At 33.4% G+C, this 20,458-nt stretch overlaps 1 protein-coding gene across 2 annotated transcripts; it reads left to right on the top strand.

The window, feature by feature from the left end:
- Positions 1-1,450: 1,450 nt before the first annotated feature.
- LOC122600184 (tonoplast dicarboxylate transporter) lies at positions 1,451-6,917 on the top strand. 2 transcript variants are annotated; one of them, XM_043772854.1, is made up of 6 exons: positions 1,451-1,964; positions 4,152-4,635; positions 5,156-5,199; positions 5,296-5,391; positions 5,676-6,186; positions 6,659-6,917. In XM_043772854.1, the coding sequence occupies exons 1-6, from the start codon at positions 1,539-1,541 to the stop codon at positions 6,691-6,693; spliced, it is 1,596 nt and encodes a 531-aa protein (XP_043628789.1). In that variant the 5' UTR covers positions 1,451-1,538; the 3' UTR covers positions 6,694-6,917. The 2 variants fall into 2 exon arrangements, with proteins under 2 accessions (XP_043628789.1, XP_043628791.1); XM_043772856.1 differs by having other exon boundaries at positions 1,453-1,964; positions 5,156-5,181.
- Positions 6,918-20,458: the final 13,541 nt, after the last annotated feature.

Raw genomic sequence — 20,458 nt, 5'->3', positions numbered from 1 at the left:
TTTTGATGTTTGAGGAGCTAATTAACAGTTAAAATGGACATAAAAACGATTTAAATTGGTGATCAAGTAAAGTAGTGTGACAAATGAACCGGACCATTTCTTTTTCATTTGGATGCTGTGATCGAGCAACAAATCCCAACCTCATCTTCATTACTCGTATTATTATTGGGAGACTTTGGGTTTTACTTATGCCATTGCAAATGAGTTGCGAAAGACACGCAAAGAGCCCAGAAGTCAAGAAGCCATTCACCCATTTGATATAACTTGTTGGTATTGTTCACTGACCAATCGCCTAGCGCAACACACTTTAATTTGTTTTTCCCTTTGTTCTAGCCGAAAAAGGCTAAACTCCCACATGCCACATTCCATTAGTCTTCTCACAACTTTTATTGTCTGTATTTGTAGTTCTAGTCCGCTGGGAAAAACAAGCCTAACGGCCCCACTTTTGCTTACTCAGGCCATTAACACAAAAAAGAAAGGATTAAGATTCTCTAAAGTTATTATTAACTTTATAGGTGAAGTTGAGAGAATCTTGATATTTGAATTAAAATTAAAGGTTAAGATTCAAAATTGATATTTGAAATTTGACCCTTGATTTTAATCAAAAGATCAAAATCATCAACTTTACCTATAAAATTAATAATAATTTTAGAGGATCTCAGTTCAAAAAGAAAGGAACCATCTTGCCTTTTATTTTTTAATGGGCCTTAATTACTAGTCTACAAGCCCAAATGGTTTGGCATTTTATTTTGTGTGAGCTGCTATTTATATTTTTCGAGGGGTTCTTTTTATTTAGAACAGACAGCGCCGAGCAGCCGCAGATTTCAAGAACACCACACTTCTATCAAACAGTCATACATCTAGAAGGGCCCCTGTCATCCACATTCCACAATAAATCCTCATCTATATCCTTAATCAAAAATTCATCATTTTTTTATCCTAAAATTAAAGAATGACATTTTATTATTTTATGAATTTCTTTTTTTTGAAGTTGAATATTCAAGATAGTTCTACGTACTATCATCCTCTCATTATTTTCTTGTGTTGTAATCTTTATTTTTATTATCATTATTTATAAACATAATTTGCATATCTCTATTTGTGTATTTGATTATTATAGCGAAACGATTTTCAGTTAAAAAATGATTGTTTTATTTTGGTTATTGTTTTATTTGAACCAATGTCCTTTTCGATTATTAATATACACTTCGTTGTAAACGAATTATTGTGATTGTGAATTCGTGGTGGAAGCCCAAAAAAAAAGATGTGGGTGTGTTTTTAGAAATAATTGAAATAGAGAATATCTCTTATTGTGCAGGGCCTTCTAATTTGGCCCAAGGCTGGGATTCATCCAAAACCAATAACATTTGAACGTGGCCATGGCCCATGTGGGTACGGTTCTACCATATATAAGACACGTACATATGAATTATTAGACCTTAAATACTCATACTTAAATTCACAAGTCACAACCACAAACATACCACATCATTCATTCTCTGTATATCTAGTGTCAATAATAATACTTACATAATTTTATGGATGATACCATGAACTCCTCCCCGCTCCTCCCGTTACATGAAAAAACAGAAGGTTCGTCAATCCACCGGTCAATTAGCTTCCACACCCGAATCAAATCGATTTTCACCCTAAAAAATTTCTTCATACTTTTGGGTCCTCTGCTATGCAGTATTATATGTATATTTGTTAATGACCAGTTTGATAATTCTAGCCGTAATATGTTGGGGGTGCTTGCATGGGTGTTCGCTTGGTGGCTCACTGAGGCCGTACCCATGCCGATAACATCCATGTCACCCCTGTTTCTTTTCCCTATTTTTGGGATTGCGGATGCTGATGTGGTGGCACACTCATATATGGATGATGTCATTTCCCTTGTTCTTGGAAGTTTTATTCTTGCTCTTGCTGTTGAGCATTACAACATCCATAGAAGGTTAGCCTTGAATGTATGTAAGCTCCATCCGGACCACATCTCATTTTTTACTAATTACTACACTACTGTCAATTTTTTTAATAGTGTGTATATATATACGCACGCAAAAGTCAATATATACAACTTAACTGAAATGTATCTAACTAAAGATGCACGTCACTAATAGTTAACTTGTACAACTTAACTATCAATCAAACTTAACTATCAATGACAAATATATATGTTTTTGTTAGTATTTCACCCATGACGGACCCATGATAGCTAAGGGTTGCTGTCAGTAATTAGAGCATTCATCACTAATTATCAACTTCTATGATCTATTACTGCTACCCTTAAGGGTGCAATCCGCTCGAAAATTAGTTTTTACGACACTTCGCATGCTAAATCGCATAATAACCTCCCTCTCTACTCTAATCTCTATATATAATTAACCAATCTACCTAAAATGTGTCTCACTTTTATTTACTTTTTAAACAAGATTCAAGTTAAAATGATAATATTAAAATCAAAATCAAATATTATCTAAATGGGTTTAATTTAATCTTGATGTAATTGATATTTATATGTGTTTAATACTGAAGTTAAAAATTTGGTGCGTACAATTACTAATACCTTAATTTATTTTCATTTCTTATATTTCTATTGGAATTTTACATAAATTGATGACTAGCTAAAACGTGGCGGATGGTGGAAAACGAATAAGACTTATATATTGGCGTAATCGAATTGATTGGGTCCAGACAAATGTTCCAATCGGGTTCAGTTGACCGGTTAAATCAAACTATATTTTCAGAGAAATATTACTAAAATTGCTACAATAGATAAAAATTAATGCATTTAAAGTCTACTAAAATATATATTTTAATAGCTATAACAACAAAACATATGTTTAAACTCAACAAATTAAACAATCTAAATAACATTAAAATACATATATTATCATAAAAAGATTTTAAAAATATAAAGCTAAAACCAGTTCGAACTGGCTTTACTATTTTTTCTGGGTGATGCATAAATTTTTTTAAGAGAAAATATCGTTATGTTGTTTGTCAGTTTATAAGCTCATTTTCAAAACAATGCAAAAATTCAGATACATCATTCATGACCTTTCAGGAATTATGAAAAACTCGGTTTTGTTTTTTTCCTCTTCTTGTGGTTGTGGATAAGTAAGTAACAATCCACGAAAGTATTCATCACCACCAATAACTGTCGAAAGAAAAAAAAAAAAAGTTGGACACGACTTGAACCTAATCCAAATATGTTGGCCACATGTACCTGTTTCTCTCGATATATAATATATAATATATATTATATAATATTATATTATATTATATATGTTACTTTAATAGTTTAATCATTGCATTGTTAATTATGAAACAATAGCTATCTAACAAAATAATAAATTTGTACACGACTTCAATCTAATCCACATATTTTGCCACCCATCCTTGTTTTACTGAATATTCAATGTATTACTGTATATTACTACTGCTGCAATCATCGCACTGTAAGGGAAATGAATGGTAATTCAACATAATTTAATTATTGGGTTAAAAACCAAATCTAAAATTTTAAAAACTTGATATGTGAGTCACTTTTCAAATTTTATGCTTTGATTATTTTAAATGTCATCTAGGCATCTAGCTATGGTTAGATTGAGTTTAGATGATTTATCAATATCCTAAAAATCCTTTTGAAGAACAAGATAATAACATGTAAATTTTACTATAAATATTTTATTATTATTTAACTTTCTTACACGTTGAAATCTTGTGGTTCGAAAAAAATTTATGCAACTTTTAATAAATTTTTTTAATCATTTTAAAAAATATTTTATATATTTCTATATATACATAGTAAATGGTTATATATATTGCTGATGAAAGATATATAAAAAATACGTAGTATAAGTTAGAAATGTTTTTTATTTGATGTACCCGAGCAACGCACGGATATTGTTCTAGTTATATGAGTAACAAACAAATGATAAATGGATTAGAAAAATGTTAGGAACTCTCTAAGCAATATAATGTATTTCAATTTTATTCTATTTTTAATTAGTATAGGATGATGATGGTCCATATTTCGTTGAGTTTAATCATATTTGGACTTATTTTACGCAATAATTTGGAAATTAGATTATCACCTATTTTCTTACCGACATTGAGTATTTACATATGTATATCTCAACGTGGTGCAGATAACGCTATTGTTTTGTGGAGATCCATTAAACCCACAACTTTTACTTTTAGGGATATGTGCCACAACGGCATTCGTAAGTATGTGGATGCACAATGTGGCGGCCGCCGTCATGATGATGCCAGTGGCGACCGGAATCCTCCAAAGGTTGCCAAGTTCCACCTCCTCATCGTCGTCGAGCGAGGCAAGTAAGTTTTGCAAAGCAGTGGTTCTTGGGGTCACATACTCTGCGGCAATTGGGGGAATGAGCACATTAACAGGGACAGGTGTAAACCTAATATTGGTTGGAATGTGGAAAAGCTATTTTCCAGAAGCAGATCCTATAAGCTTTAACACATGGTTTTACTTTGGGTTTCCCTTGGCCTTGTTACTCTTCTTTGCTTTGTGGGCTATACTTTGTCTTATTTATTGTCCAAGAAGCTCCAGTCCAACTCTTTCAACTTACTTGGATAAAGCCCATTTACAAAGAGAACTTGATTTATTAGGTACGTTCAGCCCAACTCTATATATGTCTCTATCATTCAACATGTTTTTGTTTTCCTCCTTTTTAACTTTTTAAGTCACACGAGTACTAGTGGGTTAAAATCAGGTTTGACCCATCCCGAAATGGTTTATATAAATATGTATCGTTTTTTTACTGTTTTTTTTTGTTTGCCAAATATCGAGCCCGACCCGATTGAACCCGCTTTTTAGCCGGTCTGAAAACACAAAAACCCAAAACAGCTTTAAACCGCCAGGATTTCAAAACCCGAATTGGATTTGGTCAAACCTAACTTTGACCGGATTCGGTTTTGAGTTTTTTCCCCAACTTTACACACGCCCATCTTTTTATGTTTAATCTAACAATCAATGTTCAAAAGTAGTGTGGTTTAATAGATATAAAACATGTAAATTTTTATATTTGGAACAAATGAAAATTTAATGGTTATGGTACATATTATTATATGATATCCACACTTTTTAGGGACTAATATTATGTATTTTAATTTGTATGTGTATATATAGGTCCAATGGCTTTTGCTGAAAAAATGGTACTAGCTGTGTTCTCAGTAAGTTTAAGGATGGTATTGATTAGAGTTGAAGTACTTTAGAAATTGAATAATGTGATTGATTCTAAACGTAGTTTTGTATTTGGCTTGGTGTAGACGTTAATTATTTTGTGGATGACGCGAAGCATTACGGACGATATTCCTGGATGGGGAGCCCTTTTCAATAACCGTGCTGGTGATGGAACTGTTAGCGTGAGTATCCATTGTTTCTCAATTAGCATTACGTTATTTAGATCAACGGGCAATTGCCCAGAGACGGCTGTAGAGCCATGGACAGATTTTATCCACAGACCAGGGTTCGAATCCTGCTAGGTCTTGTGAAGTTTTTGTAAATCCATAGAGATTATTAGTGTATAGTTTACTCTTTTTTTGAAAAAAAGTTACTTAAATGTGATAATTGGTTCATATAAAAATGTATTTTAAAATACTAAACTAGCTAGCTTAGCTAATGGATTTTGAATTTGTTTAATAATTAGGTGATGATGGCAACTCTACTCTTCATAATCCCTAATAAAAAACAAGAAGGAGAGAAGCTAATGGATTGGAATAAATGCAAAAAATTACCATGGAATATTGTCTTATTACTTGGGGCTGGTTTTGCAATAGCAGAGGGAGTAAGAACAAGTGGTCTTGCAGATGAGTTGTCTAAAACACTCGACTTTCTCGGACAGACCCCCTACTTGGCCATTGCGCCGAGTATTTGTATTATAAGTGGAGTCATCACCGAGTTCACATCCAACAATGCCGTGACTACTCTTCTTGTACCGCTACTCATCCAAATCGCGCAAGAGATTCATGTCCACCCTCTTCTCCTTATGATTCCCGGAGCCATTGGAGCTCAATTTGCTTTCTTACTTCCCACCGGAACCCCTTCAAATATCGTAGGATTCTCAACTGGACATATAGATATTGTAGATATGCTTAAGACTGGCTTGCCTCTAAAGATTGCAGGAACACTAGCATTGTCACTTTTGATGCCCACTCTTGGTACGCTTAATTCAATATCCTACTTATGTTTTTGCTAATAACAGCGCTATGGGTATGGCCGGTACTAAGGGGGGCAAAGCGGGTGAATGCCCGCTTCAAAATTTAAATTTTACCATGAAATTTAAAAAATTCCTCATCTATTTTCAAAAGTTTCTCTCTTTTTGAATTTTATTTTTTTCATATACTTTTAATTTTGTTTTCTTTTCGATTCTTTTGAGTACTGCAGTTGTTTATGTATTGTTATTCTCGTGCATAAAAAGTTATGCCTTTTATCGTATAATTCAAGAGTTAAGGTAAAAAAAATTATGCATTTAGGCCTTAAGCTATTATTAGGAAAATTCTATTTTATATACCGTAGAAACGGATATGCCGAAAGTTCATGTTTCTGATTGAAAATGCCGGGAACACATGTAGCGTTAAAGTTGGTCTAGCTAGTATTCCTTCATTTTAAAGTAATTTCCCATTTTGGCAGGAGCATTTGTGTTCGTGAAGAACAAGAGTGGTTAAAACGAAGACATATTTAAAGAAAGCAGTATATAAGATCCAGTTTTCTTATGTGTATCAGGATGGATTACTTTTTCTTTCGGCACATTTTTTATTATGTCATGTATCAATTTTTTTTGTAACTTTTCCATCATATATATCGCCAAAGTATACATTATATATGTTTATGTTTGACTGTTTCTATATCATATAACTACTTAAATATCAATTATACCGTTACTTAGTTATGTTTGTGTTTCAAAGGTTTATAACCAGCTATATAACTATAACAAAAAAGAATGATTCGACCTCAATTGATTTACTAACACACTTGATTGAGAATATATATATATATATATAGTACTAGAACTAAGAAATTGTCGATAACTAATCATGTTCATTAGATGAAATAGATTAAAGGTCAAAATGACATGATAGTATTTGTGTAATTATTCTGAATAAAAATTAATTTATAAGTGAATAAAAATTGATAAGGGCATAATTGGAATATAAAATACAAACTGAAACGTACGAAATTAATGGGATCGGTGTTTACTACAAAATCAAAATAAAATTGTCAACTTTCTTCATATTTGAATTAGTCAACTTCTATCAATTAATACAAATATTTTAGTCCAATCATTATGAAAAAATTACTGAGACATATACCTTTAGTCCTTTATTATCAAAAAAAAAATAAAATTGAATAATATGATTTACACTACTATAAAAAATATTCTATTATAATATACGAAGTATTCATATGTGTACATGAATTGTTTACATGTGACTTCAGTTGTATACATAGAGTTTTAGTTTGTATGCACCTATTTTTATATATTTCATATGTGATAATGGGATATGTACACATATGAAATTTGGTGTACACATATGTATGCCTATCGTATCATCTGTGTTTGTGTGATACAAATGTGTGGTTCGGTGTACACATATGAATGTCCCTATTTCTACATGTATAGATATTTTTTTAAAACAAAGTTCACAAGTTGATGTTGAAAAAATCTTGAATGTGTAACGATTGTGGCGGTATTGGGATTGGATCGCTATATGCTCTCAATAAAGGCCTCCTTTTAAAATGGAAATGGCGCTATGTAAGCTCTCCGGAGGCTTTATGGGTTAAGGTGCTAAAGAATCTCTATTGTTGATATATATATATATATATATATATCATAAAAGGTAGATGTAGTAACCGTGGGTTATCTCGAGAAATTCAGCACCTCAACATATCCTTAAGTCAATCTCGGTTCAGTAAGACCCAAGAGACTTACAAGCTATTTTCAAAACAATATCAAAATAATCAAAGTCAATATATTAAAGTAATTATAACCCTACTCATAGCAAATTTAGACTTTATATTTAAAAGGTTATAGAAAGATATAATCGTAAATCTTAATAATTAATATAAGTTAAAAATACAAAATTTAATATATAATATTTAAATTAGTTAATTCATATATCACAACTTAATCAATACGAAAGATAAAGAAGAAACATACGAAATTTAACTCCATATAATTATTGATTCCAGATTACTTTTTTTTTCAACTTTAGCTAAATAAAAAATTTACAGTTTCTTATATTCTAAAAGTGTAAACTATATAATTTGAAAAATACATATCAATTCATTAACAAAGACCATCTCAAACGTTTTGAATTTCTTCGGGTTGTTCCACTCCGAAACAGTCCATACATGCACAACACGGAGTCGTAAATGATGGTTAACATGTGTTGGCTTAAGATTTTCAAGATGAACTAATGTGGTCATATTTTGTATTGTTGAACAAAAGCCATAACGAACCTATAATGGACAACAAACTAAATTAAAAGAAATAATAATAACAATAATATAAGAATTCAATGTTAAAAAATAATAATAATGATTAATTATGTGCAAAGTATATAAAGAGAAAAAACCCTTTTGTAGTTGATCGTAATTTTTTTTTTTGTCGTACGTGAGTTATATTATAAATTACCAATAAAACCAAAAAATGTAAATTAATTATTTTTAAATTGGTTGAAATTGTAAATTGGTGATGGAAACCTGTGAAGTCCCCACACGATGGTGTGTAGACTAACAAGTCAAGTATTGAACTAGAAATGACTAGTATCACTTTAAATATAATGCAAGTAAATAAGTAAGTAATACAAGACTTAAAAGCAATAAATAAGTAAATAATTAAATGGTGAGACACAATGTAATTTTCAAATGTATTTTATTTATTGATGTTAAATAAAATTCAAGATTGTTGCGGAACCTAGATAATACAAATGTAAGTATGTAAACAATCTATGAATTACAAGTGATTTATGTTTGCCAAATATTCTCCTTGATCGAAATACTTAAAGTTGTGAAGTATAACTGTTTACATCGAGAGTATTTAGACAAATTCACCAATTTGCAAAAAGTAACTTGGACGAGGGAAATGACTTGGTATTTATAGGCAAAAATAATTAATATTATATTCTTTTTGCCGCACAAATAAAGGTTCATACATTTAAGGAAATAATATTTATTCTTTAAATGTATTGATTAAAGTACAAGAATAAAGTTACATTGATGTGACCTTTCATACTTTAACCAACCACCTTTACACGCGCGTAAGACTTTTAACAAGGGAGAAGTATTTATCCGATAAAAGCGTCTAAAGGTAAGCAAGTCAATTCCTCGTAATCAGTGTTCAGACTTTGTAAGGTCTAGAACACTGACAAGGACTCCAGTCAGGAGATCTGGTAAGACTGTTAGTGGGCCCCGTCATTTGTCAGTCTTCTTTCTTCAGACTTCAGTCTTCGACTTCAGTAAAAATGTCTTCAGTGGAGAGATCTTGACTGGAGTGAGGTCCAATGAACCAATCTGGTAGAATCCAGATTCCTGTACAAGTAAGTGGTTCACTGGTCTTCTATTATTTGTGGACAAATCTTCAGTGGAGCTCCAGTCTTCATGTCTGGAGCGACTCCCGTAAAGCTGGACCTAACAAAACCAAAAAGTGTAAATTAATTATTTTTAAGTGTAAATTGGTGATGGAAAACCAAAAAGTACAATTAATTATTTTTAAATTGGGTTAAAGTGTAATTTGGTTATGGAAAATCAAAAAGTGTAAGTTAATTATTTTTAAATTGAGTTAAAAAGTGTAAATTGGTGATGAGAAACCAAAAAGTGTAAATTAATTGTTTTAGATTGGGTTAAAGTGTAAATTGATGATGGAAAACCAACAGTGTAAATTAATTTAGATTAATATTAAAAAAATTAGAGGATTAATATGGATGGAGGATTAGGCTAAAGGAGGGGAATTAAGGATGTCAAATGTACCTCCAACCTCCTGTTTTAGTTATATTATAGATATAGATAGATAGATAGATTGTTATTGTTATTGTTAAAAAGTATTTAATCATAAACGATTTTGAAAGACCCTAATTAAACGAATCAGAAAGTGATCGAAAGATGTCGATTGCAATATACCCAAGAGCTACACGTGGATGATCAGGGAAGTTAGACATTGTATATACATTATTTTAAATTTAAATGGCCGAAAGTGGAAACCATATATATAGGATCCAATTCGATATAACTTTATGGAAAACTATAAAATTACTGTGACTGATTTTTTAACTTTATGATTCATAAGGTATATTGTAAAGACAGTATTAAACATGACTATTACAAGATTTGTTAGAGTATATATGATTCTAAAGTTACTATGATTGATTTTGTAACTTTATGCTCCGTAAGGCTCTTACTAATAATAAAAGGGTTCTATTGCACGAGAGACATTGTTGTTTAGGATATCTGGTTTCCAGGGAGAGTTAGCTGTGTTCTGTGTGAACACTGAATAAATGTGTATCGTGATAAAGGTGTAGTGTAAGTAAAGACAAATTTGAGTGTGTTTAGTACACATCGAATTGGGTCTTGTAATTAAATTGCTCGAAAGATTACGTGAAATACTTAAGTTTTCGGTCAAAATAGGTCAAGCGGAGTCACTAAGTTGATGTACTTGATAGATATTTTGATTTACAATTTACTTTAAATAATTGAGTCCAAGATACTTAATGTGTGAGATAACATGATAAAGGCTTTGATTCTAATCTTAATTGGGAGAATCAGTCATTGTGTATATGTTATGTATCTGTTTAAGTATTTATAAGCTCAATTATTTACCTTTGAGATGAATACATGTGTTGTATAGATCTCATGAATTTGCTGATGTGGTCGCAGACTCATTTATCTTAAATGGATGTGTGTCAACCGTTCAGATTAAGGGTCTCAAAAGTGTATGCAAATTGGGTATATCCAGTACTGAATGGAGAAAACTCAAGCTTAAAATGGAAGCAGAATATACTTACACGTCAACAACTCAGCAAAATTCAAACGGAGATGAAGATATAGATGGAGAGATTGTTTATCGTGTTATTCAATCTTATGTCTTTATTTTTGTTGTATTTGAATTTATGAAACAACATTGATTGTGTTCAATATTTGTTAATGTCAAATACTTAACAATGATTCTTTGTAATTCATTAGTTAGTGACATATCAGGTCTTAATTTAATGATCGTACATTGTAAATTTGTTTAAGGGTTGTGGCATTTATTGAGGATTTCTTTAATGAGAAAATTACGATAAATTATAATACAAAAGGTGTTTGTATTTGGCTTTATCGTGTTCTTTAAAGAATTCTTTTCCTTAATCGTACCAAGGTCAAGAAAATTCTTTGTGAATTTTCAAAGTGTTAATCAAGTTCGTGAAGGTTGACTTTTGGTAAGTCAAGGTTCACATGAATCGAAATTTAAGCTAAGTGTTATATGCGTGTTTAACATAGTGGGCTGACTATGCATGTTTCATTTTGGGCTTAAATTTGCGTGTTCTGGCATAACGGGCCAGATATGTGTGTTCTTGCAAAATGGGCCGAATATGCGCGTCTCTACACAGTGACTAGGATATGCGTGTTGTGATGGGTATAAAAGGAAGATAATGTGCATTTAATGATATAATTTTAAATCATTTGCGTGTTCTTCATAAAACCCTCCACATTTGCGCGTTTATGTCCGAGCACTGTTCACGCATTACCGATTCACAAAACTTGATCCATTCGTGTTTTAGACACAAGAAACACATATATTAACACTTATTGAACAAAGGTAAATGATTAACATGTTTTCTAAGTCCAGATTTTGTGTTTAAATGACCAAATATTTAGGGTTTTGTATTTCGAAAACAAAATCTCTAAATAGGACTAGTAACACTGTTTGGATGAAGAAATGGAACCTAAAAACTAATAAATCGGACTAATAGGGTGTTATTCATACCATGTTTAGGAGTTTTAGGGTTCAAAATCGACTGGATGGATTTTGGGGGTGTTGTTCTGCATATGCGTGTTCTTGAGGAATATGCGTGTTCTTCGAACCCAGATACGCATCTTCCAAATTTCCAGTTTTTGCGTGTTCTTGATGACATCATCAAAGTCAAACACGCATATGACTAGTTTGCGTGTTCTTATGTCAAATACACCAATATGCGTGTCGTGACATATGCGTGTTTCATGACTTCAATTTTTATTTTAAAAATGAAAAATTTTAGAAAGGAAAATATGAAACTAAAACACGCATTGACTAGTCAGACCCGACACCATATGTGTGTAGTGTCACCATATGTGTATGTATGAGGAATTCATTTGTTATAGGACTTCCGAAAATTTTCAAATGAGTCAAATTAGAAAGTATGAATAGCCTTATAATATTGAACTTTAAAATTTAAGTAAAACAAATGGTTTTCAGTTAAATTTTAATAAAGTTTAAAGTGTCGTTGATTAAAACTAAATGTTTTGGAAGGTTATGAAGCAAATGGTTTCACGACTTTAAAAAACAATAAAAGTTTTAATTTCGACTAGTTGATTCGATAAAATTGGTGACGTTTTGGTGGATTATGAAACAAATGGTTTCGCTATCCTAGAAAATGTTAAGAATTTTATTGTTCAACCTATTTGTCGATAGTTAAAATTGATAATATTCTCGAAACCGATGAAACTAAGAGTTTCAGGGGTTTAGAAAATGTTAAGAGCTTTAAAGTTCGACCATATTTGTTGTTGCTAATCGTTTGTTTGGTTGTTTGTATCTTTGTGTAGATGGTTGAGAGACGATTCCATAACAATCATAACTATTTGATTAACTTGGATGTCAACCAGGAGAATGCAGCTGAGTTTGTTCAGATTTTGGAGTTCTTTCAATGATCCTGAATCAGAAGGGTTCTCACTGCCAACCCAGTGATTAGATTGACGTATATTCGTCAATTCTGGGCATCTGCTAGATATATTGCTGGAAACAATGAGAGTATTGAAGCTATGGTGAATAATCAGGTCATCCAGTTTACTCCTCAAGATTTGATCCAGATACTTGGTTTGGGTACTGAAGCCCAAAAGGGAGGAGCCAATGGTCCCATCACATACCCACTGGCACTAAGATATGGTGTTTACAAAAGAATGGGTTATGTTGGGGATCCAAACCAAAACACCTTCACGAAGAACTGTATTCACGGGAAATGGAAGTTCTTTAGTCATGTGGTGATGGTTGCTCTTAGCAACCAGGAAGTCAGGGTACGACAAGCTGAATGTCGAGACCCAGTCTCAAGTTGTAACCCTTGTGCTGAACAAGCCGTATAGCTTTTCTCGTTTCTTCTTCAGCGAGATTAGGAGGCAAATTGGTGCAATTGCCAACGAGCGTTTCTTGATGTATCCCCGGTTTATTATGATGATCATCAACACTCGTTTGCCCAATCTACCACAGGTGGGTTCGGTTGAGCATGTAACTACTATGTCGAATCGAATATTTAGTGATAGTTACAAGTATAGAGGTTCACTCCCACCTCCAGCTCGACTGACAGACAGACATCTGTTTGGTGCAGTCAGTAATCCAGCATATGTTGCTCCGGATAATGATGGATTTGCCCATGATGGGTCTGATGTTGAAGGAAATATTGTTGCAGCTCCACAGCAAGTTCCCTAACCACCACCTGCAGCACACCAAGTACAGCAACAACAACAGCAACAATAACCTTTAGTGCAACAACCGCCAATAAATGTTGAAGCAGTCGATGACTTGTTCTTTTAAGTAGCTAGAACAAGGTCAAGCTAATGCTGAAGAGGCTGTGGAGGTTGCACAACAAATGTTGGAACCTAATGATGATATCAATCAGGTTCAACATTTTGACGCTCGTGCTGATCTAGAGGCAGAGATCAACGAGATATTCGAGGACCATGAGGCCGATAATGATGCAAGTAGTGATTCTCATGCCATTGCGAGTGATCAAGAGGAGAGCTCTAGTGATGATGATGATGATGATGGTCAAGAGGACCCTCAAGAACGAGCACACAGGCTTTTGCAAGAAAAGCGTGCTGCTCAATCTGAAAGGGAACTAAAGGCTGATGCAGATTCCCAGCCTGAGGAGGAAGATGAAGAAGATAGTTTGCCTTTACAGCCCAGGAGGAGAAAAAGGGCTGATGAAGGCACATCTAGCACTCAGAAGTATGCAAGACTTAGTGCAATGATGAGTGTGGCAGTTGAAGAGGGAAAAGGGTATGTGTCTGAGCATGTGCAGAGAGATACTGAGGAAGTAACTGCTAGACCTAGGGGAGCAGGTAAGGGGTTGATGATGAGGCCATCGGTAGAGCCAACAAGTACATGAATCAGACTATCAGCTACGGGGTCTGCATTCACATCTTTCACCAATGATGCCACCACATCAGTTCCACTTAGCACTGTTACACTTCCAGTTGTAGGAACTTCTGCAACCCTACAACCACATGCATCCACAATCAACCGGAGTCAAGACCGACTGTTCCACCAACTATCCCTCCTCGACCATCCGTGATGTCTTCCCAACCAGGAAGCTCCAGAACCGACGATGATACTATTTTAGAGTTGGTGAAGCAAGTGGTTGAGATGAGGGCTTTGGTTTCGGGCTTGATAGAAGATCTATCTAAGCAGGAAGAATCACATCGTTTGGAGCTTGAAGAGCTGAAAGCTAAGAATGCTCAGCTTCAAACAAGGCAGGAGGCTCTACAATCAATCCAATCTGAGACAATCAAGCATCTGAAACAGATTGCCGAAAGATTGGAAAATCATAATGAAGTTATAAAGAGCCAGACTGCGGGTTTGACAAGCTTCGATGGCGACTATGACCAGCTGAATGAGATTATTGAAAATCTTAAGTCTCGGGGGAAGATACAGCCAACCTGTAAGAATGGTGCCCTTAGGAGGGAAAGTAGAGAAGACGAGGGAGATAATCCTAGTAGACAAAGAGAGACTACAAGATTTCCAATAGGCAGAGGACTGTTATATCTCAGGGGGAGCAAAGCTAGCCTGCTGCTGCTGGTACCTCTCGAGCCCCTACAGCTGGAGACAAAGGGAAAGCACCTGCCGATGCTGGTTCCTCACCAACTGGAGATGTAAGAGTTGGTGACCAGGAACGATCAACTGGAGATGAAGGAGTTGGTCATCAGAATGTTCTACGTGTTCTCTGGAGATGATGTTCTATCATCTGGCTCTTTGATTCTGAAGAACGAGATCTTTACAATGTTCGGACACAATGACGTGGCATATCAAAATGCAATGGCCGACATGATTAAGCCAAAGGATCCTGGATCTAGGGTTGATCAAGAAAGAGCTTGTAGAGTTGCTGCAGGCAGAAGCAAGGAATCACTGACAGAGTCTGACTCAGATTTCGAGAAAGAGACTCATGTCACGAAGAAGATCAGAAGAAAGTAGACAACTTCTAGAGTTCCTGAAGAGGGTTTTTGGCCAGCACTTAGGATGACAAACGAAGACTTGAAGGTCACATCTAGATGCTAGTGTCAAGGGGGAGACTGTTGGTGCATGTTTCTCGGTGACAAAAGCATTCTAGATGTGTTACATATATTTTCATATATATCCAAGTCTTGTAATTTATCTTGTAATTACCGTTTATCAATAATATTACTTTGGCATATATTTTTTATCATATTGGGATCCATTTATGTTTATGTGTTTGTTTATTGTTTCTGCGTTTTACAGCAGTTGAAATATTAATTTAATGTACTTCCAAATGGAAGTTAAGATAATTGTGTTTCTTCATATTTACAGCAGGAGAAACGTTATCTTAAATATATACTTCCAATAGGTAATATTGACGACGTTGTTGCTGCGTATTTACAACAGTAGAAAAACATTGTCATAGCTAATGTTGTTTCTGCGTATATTTACAGCAGTAGAAACTCTGCCTGAGTTAATGTCGGTTCTGCGTCTTGACAGCAGTAAAGACATTAACTCTGAGTGTAATGTCGGTTATGCGTTTTGACCGCAGTAAAGACATTAACTCAAATATTCCTAAGTGTTATTTGAGTGTTCTTGGGAACGAACAATTAGTTGTTTGTGGAGAGAACACTCAAAAGGTCATTTGAGGGTTCTTGGGAACGAGCAAAAGTTTGCTTGTGGAAAGAACACTCAAATGGTCATTTGAGAGTTTCTGAGGAACAAACAAAAGTTTGCTTGTTCATAAGAACTCTCAAATGGTTTGAAAGTTTCTATGGAAACAAGCAAAAGTATGCTTGTACACAAGAACTCTCAAACTAGGCCAAAACCTTAATGGGCTTGTCATGAGAACACTCAAACCCAATGGATTTGAGAGTTTTTGTCACTTGCCTATAAATAGAGGGTGTTTGTATGCGTGTTTAGAACAAGAGTGTAGAGAGAAAAACGAGCAAAACCTAGAGAGAGAAAACCAAGAACACGCACAATTTGATCTTGTGGGTTCTCGACTCACGCACGAACCGCAAACACATACCCGGTTTGGACGACTTGTAGACATAGGTTACCACGTCGGTTGGTAAAGTTTGTCTGGAAAGCCGTTTCACCATATAACCAAATACGGGTGTTTATATTCACACAAAAAGATATATATATATATATATATATATATATGTATCATAAAAGGTAGATATAGTAACCATGGGTTATCTCGAGGAATTCCGCACCTCGACATATCCTTAAGTCAATCTAGGTTCAGTAAGACCCAAGGGACTTACAAGCTATTTTCAAAACAATATCAAAATAATCAAAGTCAATATATTAAAGTAATCAGAACCCTACTCATAGCAAAGTTAGACTTTATATTTAAAAGGTTATAGAAATATATAATCGTAAATTTTAAGAGTTAATATAGGTTACAAATACAAAGTTTAATATATAATATTTAGATTAGTTAAGTCATATATCACAACTTAATCAATACGAAAGCTAAAGAAGAAACATACGAAAATTAACTTCATATAAATATTGATTTCAGTTTACCTTTTTTTTTCAACTTTAGCTAAACAAAAATTTTACAGTTTCTTATATTCTAAAAGTGTAAACTATATAATTTAAAAAATACATATCAATTCATTAACAAAAACCATCTCGAACGTTTTGAATTTCTTCGGGTTGTTCCACTCCGAAACAGTCCATACATGCACAACACGGAGTCGTAAATGATGGTTAACATGTGTTGGTTTAAGATTTTCAAAATTAACTAATGTGGTCATATTTTTTGTTGTTGAACAAAAAGCCATAACGAACCTATAATGGACAACAAACTAAATTAAAAGAAATAATAATAACAATAATGTAAGAATTCAATGTTAAAAAATAATAATAATGATTAATTATGTGCAAAGTATATAAATAGAAAAACCCTTTTGTAGTTGATCGTAATTTTTTTTTGTCGTGCTTGAGTTATATTATAAATTACCAATAAAACCAAAAAAAGTAAATTAATTATTTTTAAATTGGGTGAAATTGTAAATTGGTGATGGAAACTTGTGAAGTCCCCTCACGATGGTTTAACCCAAGTGTGTAGACTAACAAGTCAAGTATTGAACTAGAAAGGACTAGTATCACTTTAAATATAATGCAAGTAAATAAGTAAAGTAATTGATGATGTATAGATATCTACGAGATTAAACATGTATACTAAACCACCGGATAATAGTGGGACTCGAGATAGAGATGCTCGAATTACAAGAAGGTAATATGGAATACCTGATGTACTCGAGATAGAGATGATCGAGACCAATATACTCGAGATAGAGATGCTTGACATCAATATACTCGAGATAGAGATGCTCGAGATCAGTATCGAATACCCGAAAAATATATATATATATATATATATATTATATTATATTTTCAAAATTAAAGGATTTATATGAGGGATCCGAGATGGACTCTAAATGAGAAAGGCTCGAGATGTATACGGGGGCTCGAGACAAGTATAGTCTATCCATAAAATGCTAGAGTTATGAAATACTCGAGTTATGAAAGGGTCTAAGAAAGAGTACCCGAAGTATATATACATAAGTGTGTATATATATATATATATATGGCCCTACTTACAACTCGAGATATGACAGGAATGGCTCGAGATTGTGAGCTCGAGATCAGGATGCCTTTCAGTTGATATATGTATTGAGATCTGACAATTAGGAATGGAACGGCTAGGTGATATTTAACCTAATGGGCCGACTTGTAACTCTTATTCCATGCTAAAAACTCGACTTGATCGAGATACTGATACTCGAGATGGCAATGCTCGAAATATATATATTTATTTTCAGAAGATTAGAAAGCTCGACTTACATAAATTAGAGATAGGAAGGGCTACTCGAGATAGGAAAGGCTCGAGGTATGCTATGGATGTGTGGGGCTCGAGATATAACAAGCAAGGCCAAGAAACCCTTGCTAGGGTATATATACAACTAATTATATCTAATGGGCTAGACTATTTAAAATAAGTATGGGTTTGACCTCCCTTGTCCTAATACCAGGATCTCGAGTAACATATGCCAGAGCTCGAGCTATGACCTCCTTTGCTTGTCTATCAGGTGCTCGAGTAGCATAGCATGAGGTGCTCGAGCAATGCTAAATGGAGCTAGGCATCAATTTTTGTATCTAATAATACATGGGCCGGCCTGATTCTCTTTAGTGGGTCTATATAGGCCGAAATGAGTTATGAACTTATATTACTAGAAAATGTTTTCTCCTGTTCGAATGCATATCCATATATACTACTTATATATTTTAGTTATGCAGCTTGACAGGCATGAGCTATATATATATATATTACATATATATATATATATATATATTTACATGCTACAGTCTTTACGACAGAAAGGAAACTGACAACATTAGAATCCTTGAAAATGTTTGTCACCCTTCCAAATATACTTCTATAAAAGCTCAATTCAATGCTTGTCAACGCACACATTCAATTCACATTAAATTCAATCTCATTCAATGTTCACAGTCAATCAAGAATCAATCATATCAAATTCACCACACAATCACTGTCATCTTAGACTCGCTAAGAGTTTGTTAGGTTCGCACTGATTTATCAGGAGTCATAGTGATTAAGGCCCTTAATCTCAATCGTCACTGGGCCAATTAATATAGGTTCAAACAGTAATACAAGACTTAAAAGCAATAAATAAGTAAATAATTAAATGGTGAGACACAATGTAATTTTCGAGTGTATTCTATTTATTGATGTTAAATAAAATACAAGATTGTTGCGGAATCTAGATAATACAAATGTAAGTATCTAAACAATCTATGAATTACAAGTGATCTATGTTTTCCAAATATTCTCCTTGATCGAAATACTTAAAGTTGTGAAGTATAACTGTTTAGATCGAGAGTATTTAGACAAATTCACCAAATTGCAAAAAGTAACTTGGACGAGAGAAATGACTTGGTATTTATAGGCAAAAATAATTAATATTTAATTATTTTTGCCGCACAAATAAACGTTCATACATTTAAGGATATAATATTTATTCTTTAAATGTATTGATTAAAGTACAAGAATAAAGTTACATTGATGTGACCTTTCATGCTTTAACCAACCACCTTTACACGCGTGTAAGACTTTTAACAAGGGACAAGTATATTATCCGGATAAAAGCGTGTAAAGGTAAGCAAGTCAATTCATCGTAATCAGTGTTCAGACTTGTAAGGTCTAGAACACTGACAAGGACTCCAATCAGGAGATCTGGTAAGACTGTTAGTGGGTCCCGCCATTTGTCAGTCTTCTTTCTTCAGACTTCAGTCTTCGACTTCAATGAAAATGTCTTCAGTGGAGAGATGTTGACTGGAGTGAAGTCCAGTGAACCAATCTGGTGGAATCCAGATTTTTGTACAAGTAAGTGGTTCACTGGTCTTCTATTATTTCTGGACAAATCTTCAGTGGAGCTCCAGTCTTCATGTCTGGAGCGACTCCAGTAAAACTGGACCTAACAAAACCAAAAAGTGTAAATTAATTATTTTTAAGTGTAAATTGGTGATAGAAAACCAAAAAATACAATTAATTATTTTTAAATTGGGTTAAAGTTTTATTTGGTTATGAAAAATCAAAAAGTGTAAGTTAATTATTTTTAAATTTGGTTAAAAAAATGTAAATTAGTGATGAGATCCCAAAAAGTGTAAATTAGTTGTTTTAGATTGGATTAAAGTGTAAATTGATGATGGAAAACCAAAAGTGTAAATTAATTTAGATTAATATTAAAAAAAATTAGAGAATATATAAGGATGAAGGATTAGGCTAAAAGAGAAGGATTAAGGGTATTAAATGTACCTCCAATCTTTTGTTTTAGTTATATTATGGATATAGATAGATAGATTGTTATTGTTATTATTAAAAAGTATTTAACCACAAACGATTTTGAAAGACCCTAATTAAACGAATCAGAAAGTGATCGAGAGATGTC

The sequence above is a fragment of the Erigeron canadensis genome, chromosome 5 (genome assembly GCF_010389155.1).
Source record: "Erigeron canadensis isolate Cc75 chromosome 5, C_canadensis_v1, whole genome shotgun sequence".
NCBI lineage: Eukaryota > Viridiplantae > Streptophyta > Magnoliopsida > Asterales > Asteraceae > Erigeron > Erigeron canadensis.
Note: the sequence above shows the minus strand (reverse complement) of the source record. Positions and strands in the feature narration are given on the sequence as shown.

What these genes read in the sequence shown, in the direction of transcription:
- LOC122600184 (XM_043772854.1), top strand. Translation starts at nt 1,539, where the DNA reads ATGGATGATACCATGAACTCCTCCCCGCTCCTCCCGTTACATGAAAAA. An exon ending in ATAGAAGGTTAGCCTTGAAT is followed by an intron (nt 1,965 to 4,151) that starts GTATGTAAGCTC and finishes AACGTGGTGCAG; the next exon opens with ATAACGCTATTGTTTTGTGG. An exon ending in AAGAGAACTTGATTTATTAG is followed by an intron (nt 4,636 to 5,155) that starts GTACGTTCAGCC and finishes GTGTATATATAG; the next exon opens with GTCCAATGGCTTTTGCTGAA.